Consider the following 11,228-nt stretch of genomic DNA (forward strand, 5'->3'; position numbering starts at 1 on the left):
GTGTGGTTCTATGTAATCCTCCAACCAACATATATTTATATGGAAAATTTTCTGCATCGGTGGCTGCATGTACTGTATTGATGCTACAGAGTCACATGCTGGCGCTTCTTTTTTTCTAGGTGATGGGAGCGTGTGCGGGATTGATATGGTTTTATCGGCTAGTTGTTGCTGATTGATTTGTAAAATCATGGGTCCAGTCAAAATCGTAAACAAAATTCAAAATTGAATACCTCAATTGAATGAAAGAGCTTCAAATTTTTGGAACATAGGGTATAAAAAGAGTTAATGGGAGAGCTCCTTGAGAAATTGTTGACCCGATGAAAACCGAGTGACCCATTTCTAAATTGAGTACCTCAATTAATTGTGTGTCCGTTAAAATTAGGAAGCATATTATATATTATAAAAGAATTGAATGAGAGAGCTTTGAGAAATTGTTGACTCTGTCAAAATTGGATGACCCAACTTCAATTTGAGACCTCAATTGAGTGGACTCTTTTAAAACTAGGGAGCATGGTGTTATAAAGGATTATTCATGTAGTTTTAGGTGTATCTATACTACTCTATAGTGTACGAATAACGCCCAGTATTAACCGTTGGATTTTTCAATCAATGGCTCACATTGCTTCGCTGCAAGTCCAAAACGTCTTGTTGTCATATGTATCGTTGGATTTGAAAATCCGATGACTGAAATGCCTGGGATTCGCATTAGTCCGTACACTTGCCAGGCTCCCGCATGCACAGTAGGCAGAAGCATGCGGCACGCCAGTACCTGTGGTAGGATTTTTTAATTGAAGTGAACCCGAAGTGAGCATGGGACCCATCCTCAATCAGGTGGAGGATTCATGTGTCTTGCTCTCTCCGTTGCTCAGTAATATCCAGAATAATCTGTACAACAGTACAGGCCATGGGAGAGACGGAGATAAAGAAAAGAAAAAGGTCCCTTGTGCTTCATCAAAAGTACAAAAGGAAAGACACAAAGGCTGTATACTAAAGTCAACCTTTTTTTCCCGCAAACAAGAAAAACGTTCTGCTCTGCTCACCTCCCACTGTGTTTTTTTACATGCGTATGTATCCATTGTTTTTTTAGGTTGCTTACAACATGTGGGCAACGTTATGAAAAGCAAAAAAAAATTCTACGCACACGCAATGATCTATCTATGGAGATGCATGGCAACGAGAGGGAGAGTGTGTCTACGTACCCTCGTAGACCGTAAACAGAAGCGTTTCACAACGCGATTGATGTAGTCGAACTTCTTCGTTCTTCAACCGTTCAAGTACCGAACGCACGACATCTCCGCGTTCTGCACACGTTCAGCTCGGTGACGTTCATCGCCTTCTTGATCCAGCAAGACGTCGAGGTAGTAGATGAGTTCCGTCAGCACGACGGCGTGGTGACGATGATGATGAAGTGATCTCCACAGGGCTTCGTCTAAGCACTACAAAAATATGACCGGGGTGTAAACGGTGGAGGGGGGCGCTGCACACGGCTAACAATTGATCGCCCCCTTCCCACATATATATAGGTGGAGGGAGGGAGGAGGAGCCAAAGGAGGCGCCCAAGTAGGAGGAATCCTACTTGGGTTCACTCCCAGGCCGCCCCCTTTCCTTATTTGGAGTGCGGGGAAAGGCAGGGGAGGGTGGCGCCCCATCTTTCCTTTCTCCCATGAGAGGGAAAGGCAGGAGGGGCTAGCCCTCCCCCTTTTCCTTCCCTAGGGCTGGCCAAACAAGGGAGGGGCGCATCAGCCCTCTTGTGGGCTGGTCTGTCCCCTCCTTTGGCCCATAAAGCTCATATTTTGCCCATATTTAAATGACCTATATTGTGTTAGAGGGATATCTATATCATTCTATTGATTGCATAAGATCCAAAAATATGTGCTTTAGCGAGAAGCACGGATTTGCTTTTTTTGCTTCTTGGTGAAAAGAATGTGCTTTACGAAAAGGATTTTTTTTTTTTTGAAAAACCGCAACCGTGCTTCCGGGCTCCATTTTTTCTTCTTTTTCTTAGTTTTTTATTGCCTTTTTTAGATTTTTTTACCAGATTACGTTTTTTCCAGATTTTTCTGAAAAAAGTTTATGAAAACCTGTTAACATCGGATCTAATTACAAAGATCTTGACTCGAGAAATGCAAAGGTGGATATCGTTCGGGATTTGGACACACTTGTTCAAGAGATAGAATGTTTTAAATAAACAAATATACGAAAAAGGGAAAACACACCAGATGCAACAAGTCAATTTTGGTGGGACCCACAGTGGTCGTGTCTCCGCAACGAGTTCCCCAAATCGCAAATCCCCCACAGCTTCCAATCTCTTGTCCTGAGCCATGGCGGACACCTCGACCGCGAGCGCTCCCAGGCGCTTCCTGTTCCTGTCCATCGTTAGGACCGGCCGCTGTCGGGACCACCTGCACCATGTAGCTACTCCCTCATTTCTCTTCTCCCGTGGAGCTTCCGGCCACCAACTTGCCTCCACGCGCGCCTAGGCCGTCTGTGAGCACATCTCTCAAACGCCACTCAGATGAGGCGTGGCGACTTTTTTTTTTTTGGGTCTGTTTAGGACACATCTAGATCTGACATAGTTATATCACATCTAACCTGATGTCCATTATGTTTGTGGTCTATTTTTTTATCCTAGTTTTTTTTGTTCCTTGTTGTTGTGTATTTGTAAGAGTTTAGATGTGACATCCTTAGAAAACATCTAGATGTGAATTAGGCAAATTGCTTTTTTTTCGGGGGAGTGGACTTATTTAACCTCCCTGTTTTCACATTGGACATAACCCGTCGAATTTGTGTTATTGAAGACGGCAGTCAGTCTGAACTCTGAACCGCCTGCCTGCCTGCTGCCACATTGGTGATGGATTAGAATTATATTTATCGATTAGCATATGATATTGTTGCTTGATCGAATGCAGATTTTATAATAATACGATGATGATGTGGTATCTACGCACCCAATCTCATGTGATTCCTCACCGTTATGAGCATTCTTAAATTCTTGGTTGAAACTGGACAGCTAGTTCACACTCCTGGTTGGTTTGCATGAAATATGAGAATCACATCTATATTGACTTGACAATGTACTGAATAAGTTGCTATGTGTGGTTACTCTAAGGTAGCAGTGTCATACAGTAGCTTGTATGCTACGTACCCTGCAGGGTAGGTAGTCACTTTGTTCAGAGTTGGGAAGCGTCATGCCGACACTTTACGATGCTCAGTATTATGCGATTAGGCTGCTCTTACAGTGTTTAATTGTTGCTTACTGATTCTACGTATCTACAGTTGTTGCATTGGAGGATCAAGCCTATCATAATGACTGAAGGGCCGTTGGACTTCTGGATAAACTGGGCGAGCCAGATCGGGGTTCTCTTGAGCCTCACCTTCCAGGTCATCCTCCATCTCTTCGCCAACGTACGGCGGCGTAATAGCTCAGCTATGCTGAGGGCTCCCCTCTGGCTGGCGTACCAGCTGTCGGACATGACCGCGACATACACTGCAGGCCAACTACTCTACAGTAGCTGCGCACCGCAAGACCACCAGCTCATTGCCTTCTGGGCGCCATTCCTCCTGCTGCATCTCGGTGGCCCGGACAACATCACTGCCTATGCCCTGGAGGATAGCAAGCTCTGGACGCGCCACTTGCTGACCCTTGTGGTGCAGATTGCAGGGGCCGGATATGTCCTCTACAAGTACATAGCCGGCAGCGGGATCTTGCTCACGCTGGCTGCCATCTTGATATTCGTTGTTGGTGTTGCCAAGTATTCTGAGAGGACATGTGCGCTCTGGTTCGCCACATTCAGCAGCCTCCAGAGCTCTCTCAAGGTACCGGAAGGTGACCAACATTTTTACATTCAGCATCAAGACTGGTACAACGACTTGGCGGACGAGCGCATCCTGCAGCGTGCTCACTCCCTTTTTTATATCTGCAAGCGTGGGATGGTTGATTCAGTGATCGAGCTGGAGGCCTCAGATAGGTCAAGGAAAGTGAATTCTGAGGAAAGGAAAATAATCAAGCGCCTAAGGAAAAACCGTGAGCGCATGTGGAGGGTGATGGAGATGGAGCTCTCCCTTATGTATGATATCCTGTACACCAAGGCAAATGTGATTCACTCCTGGGTTGGCTACGGCATCCGTATCATCTCGCCGCTCGCCATCGTCGCCTCACTCGTGTTATTCCAGTTGAGCTACAAAGATGGTTACAGCCGAGTCGATGTTGCCGTCACCCACACCTTGTTGGGTGGTGCCTTGGTCCTAGAGACAAAATCGCTTCTTGGTGCACTAGGATCGAGCTGGGCGCTCGGCTTCTTGTGTGCCACACGATGGGATTGGCTCCGGCATTCAGTTCTGTGTACTGGAAGATGGCATCGGCTACGGCGTGCACTTATTGCTCTTCGCCGGTCCTGGCCTGGCGAGATGATCATGACAGGAAGCTCGAGGGGGTGGTCAGGCACCATGGGGCAGCACAACATGCTGCGGTTTCGTGCCGGACAGGTGGATCCGGTGAGTAGAGGACTCGGCAATCTGTTCAAGATGCTGGGACTTCGTGAGTGGTGGGACAGGAGGTACTACTCATGCACTATCATTGTCCCGGAGAACGTCATGAAGCGTGCACAGGAGGTGAACACACGGGTCTCACGGGAGGATATAAACACAATGGGCTTGCTCAGGCATAAGTGGGGTGAATCAGCACTAAATAACGAACAGTACCCTCATCTGTTCGAGGAGTTACGGGAGTGGCATGGAATTGACTTCCATGAGAGCATCATCTCCTGGCACATCGCCACCGACTTGATCCTCGCAAGGGAGGAAAAGGAGAAGGGCCATGATGCACCTGAACCTGATGACCGTGTGGAGATAGTCCGGGCGCTGTCCAACTACATGATGTTCCTCCTGGTGAACCGCCCCTACATGCTACCGGGCCTTCCTCAGAACTGGCTGTACAAGCAAACCTGCAACAATCTGGACAATATATGTGGAAAAATCAACCCTGCCGATTTTTGTGGCGACAATCTCCGCATTATGCTCAAGAAATTGTTCCGACCGCATCATCACTGGGACTTGAAATCTTCTGCGCTTGAGAAAGAGCTTGCTGGCCACATACTGAAGCTGCCGAGAGGTTCTGAACCCTTTGACCCCGAAACTCCTCGGCTCACGTATGCTCTTGAAATTGCTGATGCAATACATAAGAGCAAGGTAGTAGCGGATAAAGTGCGTCTGCTGCTAAACCTATGGACCGACTTCCTAGCCTACGCAGCCAACCGGTGCAGTAGGGAGTCACATGCCAAGAAGCTTAGCAGTGGTGGTGAGCTCACGACCATTGTATGGCTTATTTTAGAACACCTCCGCCAAATAAAAGAAGTCAAGAAACAGAAGCGGAGCCATGTATAATTCATTTTGGTCGCTCATGTGTACCGACCCTCTCTGTTCTCTGCTGTAAACATATGGGTGATGTTCAGTTCAGCTCACGTACTCAATTTGTGTTCTCTTTCGAACAACAACGGAGCGCAGGGTTCTCATTATCATGCTATCTACTCCCTCCGTCTCATAATATAAGAGCGTTTTGTACACTACACTAATGTCAAACACGCTCTTATATTATGGGACCAGCAATGCTACATTCACGGACTAATACGGGGATTTTCAGAGTGTTTGTGACTTGTTAGATGTTGATTGGATTAAGGGAGAGGAAGGGGCCCCACCCACCTGAAAATCAAGGGGGGGGGGGGGGGGTGAATAGAATTAGAAGGAAGGGCCCGTAATGCCCCCGTAATGAGCCCGTGCGTTTAGCATTTTTGTTATGGGACCGAGGGAGTAGTATAGTACCAATTATGCAGTGACCAGATTGTAAAAAAAAAATTCAATGATTTGTGATCAGAATTATATATGTAGCCCAAAACAGATGCAGCTCGAAGACCTTCACTATGGCCTGTGTATCTGCATGTTGGTTGAGCATCGTTGATTCCTATTCCACTCAATGGAGTACGTGTTATTGCTGTGAGTATCTCATACTATCTTGTCTGCTTGAAGGCCATCTTGTCTCACTGTCGTCATCCACTAACCATCGATCCATGATGCAGCTGAGCACATTGTGGAGGCGGCCAGCGCAACGATTCAGTGAACTGATTGTGTTGTAATTGTATGCTACTATCAAAAATCAAATAAAATAAAAGATGTGTTGTAAGCTTGTAAAGGTTTTTTCCTTCAAGCATCGGGTGTGCTGGAATCCAGTGTTTCTTCACTCAGCTGCCTGGTTTCAGTGCACATCCCCTGTTATGCGATTCGAGGTCTGCTGGTGTCGTGCCGTGATTGTTTCCTCGTATGATCGACTACCACTCAAATCTCTAGCACCGTCCATGTTGGCTCGCAGGATGTAGTTTCCACCTTCTTCCAGTTCTTGGTTGGCTCTCTATTGTTGTTTGTAGATCGTGCTCATGTGCAATGATTCAGTGAACAAATTTGTGCTGTATGTTTGCGCAGGTTTCTGTTGCAGCGATGATTTGTGACCAAAATTATGAAGAGTTCTAAAATAGATGCAGGAGTCCGAAGATCTGAACTGTGGCACTGCAGTATGTGTATATAAGTTTGCGATTTACTAACAGCAGCAAAGTCACATCCAGTTGGTGTGGTCTGTGGTGTCAAGAGTAGGAGGTTCTGGCCATGTTCCTCAACTGACAGCAATTTTATTTGAGGAACCGGCAGGAGCGCTGCCTTTTTATTAAGAAGGGGGAAATATATACAACTGACAGCAATGGGGAGAGGGGCTTCAGGTCCAGGCAACGCGTAGAAGTTCACCTCATTTCCGCTCAGGCATCAGGACGCGGCTGTCGAGGAGGGTCAAAAATGGTTTGCATAGAGGCTTCCACTGCTTGAGTAACTTCACCATCCTTGCCCCAGTTTGTTTTCATGCTTGACCACCTCACACCCTGAAAACAAAGAGCGTTCCGAACGCGCCGTAAGAACCGAACAGCGGTCGTAGAGGTGACGTTCAGAGTAGAAAGTAAGGGTTTGCCTGGTGACAGTCAATAGATGGAAACATCGACGCCAATATATCCTGCATGGAAAAACTATATCAGAGAGATCATCCCATAGCTATGCTGCGATCCGGAAGTTACAGAGCAAGTGTTCACCATTTGCATACTCTGTAAGAAAACACGAGTTCACTGATAAATTGTTCTGGCCGGGTCATGTAAACACAATGGGCATGCTCAGGCATAAGTGGGGTGAATTGGCGCCGAGTGACAAGAAGTACGTAGTACCCTGGGCTGTTCAAACAGTTGAAGACGAAAAAGGCACTAGTCAAGGCTAGCCAAGTCCTGAATGTCCCTGAAGGTTTCTGGCCGAAATCCTCACCTGAGCAAGACCATGTGAGCAGCTCAAGCCTTTTTGTCAGATTGTGCACTCACTAATGGCGATCTGGGCCGGCCCTGGGCCATGGCGACGAGTGCGACGGCCTAGGGCCCAGCCTCAGCAGGGGCCCATATGTCCCTAGAGAAATAGAGACTAGTACACAAGAGAAGCAGGCCCGACCCATTAAGAAGGAACAAGTCAGGCACGAACAGCAATCCGTAGATCCTTCTCCTTCGCTGGCTCCTTGTATCACGCCCTCCTTCGTCTCCGTTCCCCGTCTTAATTAATTGCCCGAACCTTTCAAATTTTTTTTTTAATTGCCCCAAGTTCCTAAGAGGCAAGGTCCCAATTCCCAAAGCTAATCAATGAATTTCTTTGGTTCCTCACATCCTCTAAACTGCCCCAAGGGCCCCCGATGGACGGAGGCCAGCCGGCGACACATCCTGGTCCTGGGCCAAGAACGCGAGAACAGCAACCTACACCATGGCCGTCCATCGTCAGAGCCATGGTAAGCGTCCGAGGGCAGGCGATGCAGACGTGAAGTCCAGGAACTGTTCAAGCGAAGCTCCTCCAGGTAATTTTTAGATCTCAATTCTTTGATCTTTGTCTATTTATTTCTGTTATGATGAGTTGACTTAATAATCAAAATTCACCATAAGCCATTGCTGATGTTTAACCTACTTAATTCCTCTCTCTTTTTTGTACAAATTGCAGTCATGTAAATTCTGCAGGTTGTGTCGTTGCATGAATTTTGATTATTGGATGGATGGAGCATAGAATTTCTTCTAATTTACTCCAAAACCAAGATTCAGGAATTCAGGTGCTCTCTACTTTATTTTGTTTGTAATAATGTTCCAAAAAGCAATTATCATTTGGTTGTGAGAAAAGGAAACACTAACTTGTAAATCAATTAATCAAATCTGAAAACGGCGCTACGTTCTAGACTCTCAACAAATTTGAGTCTATTATAAGGGCGCATTATATGAAACTCGCACAAGGGCCTCTAAGATGCTAGGGCCGGCCCTGGGCGATCATGTGTTCCCTTCTGAGAGGCTTTTGGTAGAGTGAGAAAAACCAACATGCTGTTTTGGTTAGTGTTTCTTCTGCTGCAGTGACATGACGATTTCAGCGAATGCAGTGGAGTTGGATTAACTGGGTATGTTTGCTTCAAAAGGATGTGTCTGTCAAAGTGTCATGTCAATGGCAAGGAGCTGGAGGTGCCACGAAGGAAGTGGAGTGGCTGTAGAAGAAGGCAAAGGTAACTGTTGCCGTCTGCTGTCCTCCATGAGCGGGCAGCTGCGCAGGGCCATGCCCATCATGCTGCCAAACTCCGTCTGGCAAATCTAGGCCGGCCCGGAACATGACAACACCGGCCAACCGGATTCCTAGAACATCAGGAGGATCAGGTATTTGTGCTTGGCATATACTCCTAGCTTTCTTTGGTAGTAGGGCAACTGTAGTGGCCTTTGTCCTGTGATAAGAATTGTCATGCCTCTGTTTTTTCAGTTTTCAGTTGCGTCGCCAAAAACTTTCAGAAGAACCTCTAGCTCTTTTGATGGCCTAATGCGCAGATTCTTTCATCTCGAGAGAAGCTGAACTGTTTTTTTCCTCTGAAGCAATCTGTTAGCTCTCTGAACTTAATTTGCAATGGTGATGCTCTCAGCTTGCAGGACAGAGCACTGAAGGGACTTGCAAAACTCATATTTATATATGGTGTTATCAGTTTCAGAGGTGTGGGGCTAATATTTCAGCCCTTTTATCTGGTTTGTTTTTGTCCCAGCAACAGGAATTTTAGGCCATATAACAAACCAATGAGTATAACATAACTTGCTCAAGAGAAACATTGTGAAACAAGTTGACTGGACTTTTCTTGGAAAAATGGAACTGTTTATCGTCAACATTTTTGGTTGTGTGGTGGCTACGAGGTTATGGAACATACGACATCCTCTACACCAAGGCGGCCGTCATCTAGACGCGCCTTGGTTACGGCATCCGTGTCGCCTCGCCGCTCGCCATTGCCGTTGCAACCGTGCTCTTTGGGTTCTACAGCAAAGATGGCAGAGCATGCCGGACGTGATTGTCACCTACACCCTGCTGTTGGCTAACTTCTTCCTGGATAAGATATGGTTGTTGAGGGCACTTGGGTCAACCTGGGCGCACGCTTTCCAGAAGTCCAGCTGGCTTCACCATGTTGTTTTGTGCACTACTGGGAGATGGCGCCGGCTCCCTTGTCTCGTCGTGTCTCTTAATCTTAGTCGGCTACGCCATATACTCCCTCCGTTCCGAAATAGATGACCCAATTTTATACTAACTTTGTATTAAAGTTAATACAAAGTTGAGTCATCTATTTTGGGACGGAGGGAGTATATCACAAAGTTGTTATTCCGCTCCAGTTATTTGTGTGGAATTACAAACTATGATGCGTGGAAAGAGACCGGGGGCCTGCATACCAACAACCATGCTTGGATTGGATGCCAGATGGTTGGTGAGTCGGTCGGGTCTTGTCCGATAAGGCGGCACAAAAGCCAAAGGACCACTGCACCAGATCAACGTTTTCTTCATTCAGTCATTTTCATATCTGCTTGTGTGCTCCGGCTACCAGGCTGCTGCATCACGCATGGCAGCTCCGACGGCGCAGCCGCCGCCAAGGACCGTCCTGCGGGTGGCGGCGATCTCCGGCTCGCTGCGCAGGGCGTCGGCCAACACCGGCCTCATCCGCGCCGGTAAGTCCCTTTGCACCCAAGGTCTCCTTACTGTTTACCGTCAGTTTGTGTGGCTGACGACCTGGGTGTGAAGCCAGCTGCGGAGATTTGCAGGGAGTCCATCCCGGGCCTGCAGGTCGACTACGTCGACATCTCGGAGCTGCCGCTGCTCAACACCGACCTCGAGGCCGACGGCGGGTTCCCGCCGGCCATCGAGGCGTTCCGCGACAGCGTCCGCCGGGCCGACTGCTTCCTCTTCGCCTCGCCCGAGTACAACTACTCCATTTCAGGTGCCCGATTAATTCTCCTGACTGTCACTCCACTGGAATTTTTTCCTTCCTCTTCTCATGTCACTGTACTGGAATTTTTCCTTCTCAAACTGCGTGTGCCCCTACCAGGCCCTCTGAAGAACGCGCTGGACTGGGGATCACGGCCGCCCAACTGCTGGGCCGACAGAGCCGCGGCGATGCTGAGCGCGTCGGGCAGCACCGGCGGCAGCCGGTCGCAGTACCACATCCGGCAGGTCGGGGTGTTTCTCGACATCCACTTCATCAACAAGCCGGAGGTCTTCACCAAGGCACACCTGCCCCCGAAAAAGTTCGACGCAGACGGCAACCTGATCGACTCAGAGACCAAGGAGCAGGTCAGGAAGATGCTCCTGTCGCTGCAAGCCTTCGCCCTCAGGCTCCAGGGCAAGTCTGCAGACTCTGTTTGAACAGGGGAACTGATGCCTCCGTTCGTTTCTTCAGGCCAATGCTAGTGCTCTGCTCATTAATTAGATTGTATGAGCAGATCGTCACAAACTCCACATGCCAAATCCATATACTCCTTGATGCTCCATGATATTTGGAATAATTCTTCATCTGCGACTGAACATTTCGGTGGCACATTACTGCAAATCTATTTTTATTATCTTGCCCCTTGGTAATTTTTTATCTACTAATACCCAAGCCTCTATTGCACGCAAGGTTTTTGCCCCAACATTCATCCACTTGGATGAAAGTGACCCATGGTGAATTTTGGACTTGGCACGTGGTATTATTTTGATAAATGGCTGTGTACAAACGCTTTGTGGATTCGGTGTTTAGTTTCAAATTTTTTGAACTTGTGTGCTGAATTCTTGGGTGCGGTTAGCGATTTTGCCGCTCTATGGTGAAAAACGGTGCCGCTTCCATCAGCTGATCT

General features: G+C 47.6%; 2 protein-coding genes across 2 annotated transcripts; both read left to right on the forward strand.

Moving 5' to 3' along the window:
- Positions 1-3,306: 3,306 nt before the first annotated feature.
- On the forward strand, positions 3,307-5,382 carry LOC109735392 (uncharacterized). The gene has a single exon (XM_020294602.3). The coding sequence runs from the start codon at positions 3,307-3,309 to the stop codon at positions 5,380-5,382; it is 2,076 nt and encodes a 691-aa protein (XP_020150191.1).
- Positions 5,383-7,512: 2,130 nt separating this feature from the next.
- LOC109735389 (probable NADPH:quinone oxidoreductase 2) lies at positions 7,513-10,955 on the forward strand. Its single transcript, XM_020294599.4, has 4 exons — positions 7,513-7,915; positions 8,056-10,064; positions 10,142-10,333; positions 10,442-10,955. The coding sequence occupies exons 2-4, from the start codon at positions 9,959-9,961 to the stop codon at positions 10,756-10,758; spliced, it is 615 nt and encodes a 204-aa protein (XP_020150188.1). The 5' UTR covers positions 7,513-7,915; positions 8,056-9,958; the 3' UTR covers positions 10,759-10,955.
- Positions 10,956-11,228: the final 273 nt, after the last annotated feature.

The sequence above is a fragment of the Aegilops tauschii genome, chromosome 6 (assembly GCF_002575655.3).
Source record: "Aegilops tauschii subsp. strangulata cultivar AL8/78 chromosome 6, Aet v6.0, whole genome shotgun sequence".
NCBI lineage: Eukaryota > Viridiplantae > Streptophyta > Magnoliopsida > Poales > Poaceae > Aegilops > Aegilops tauschii.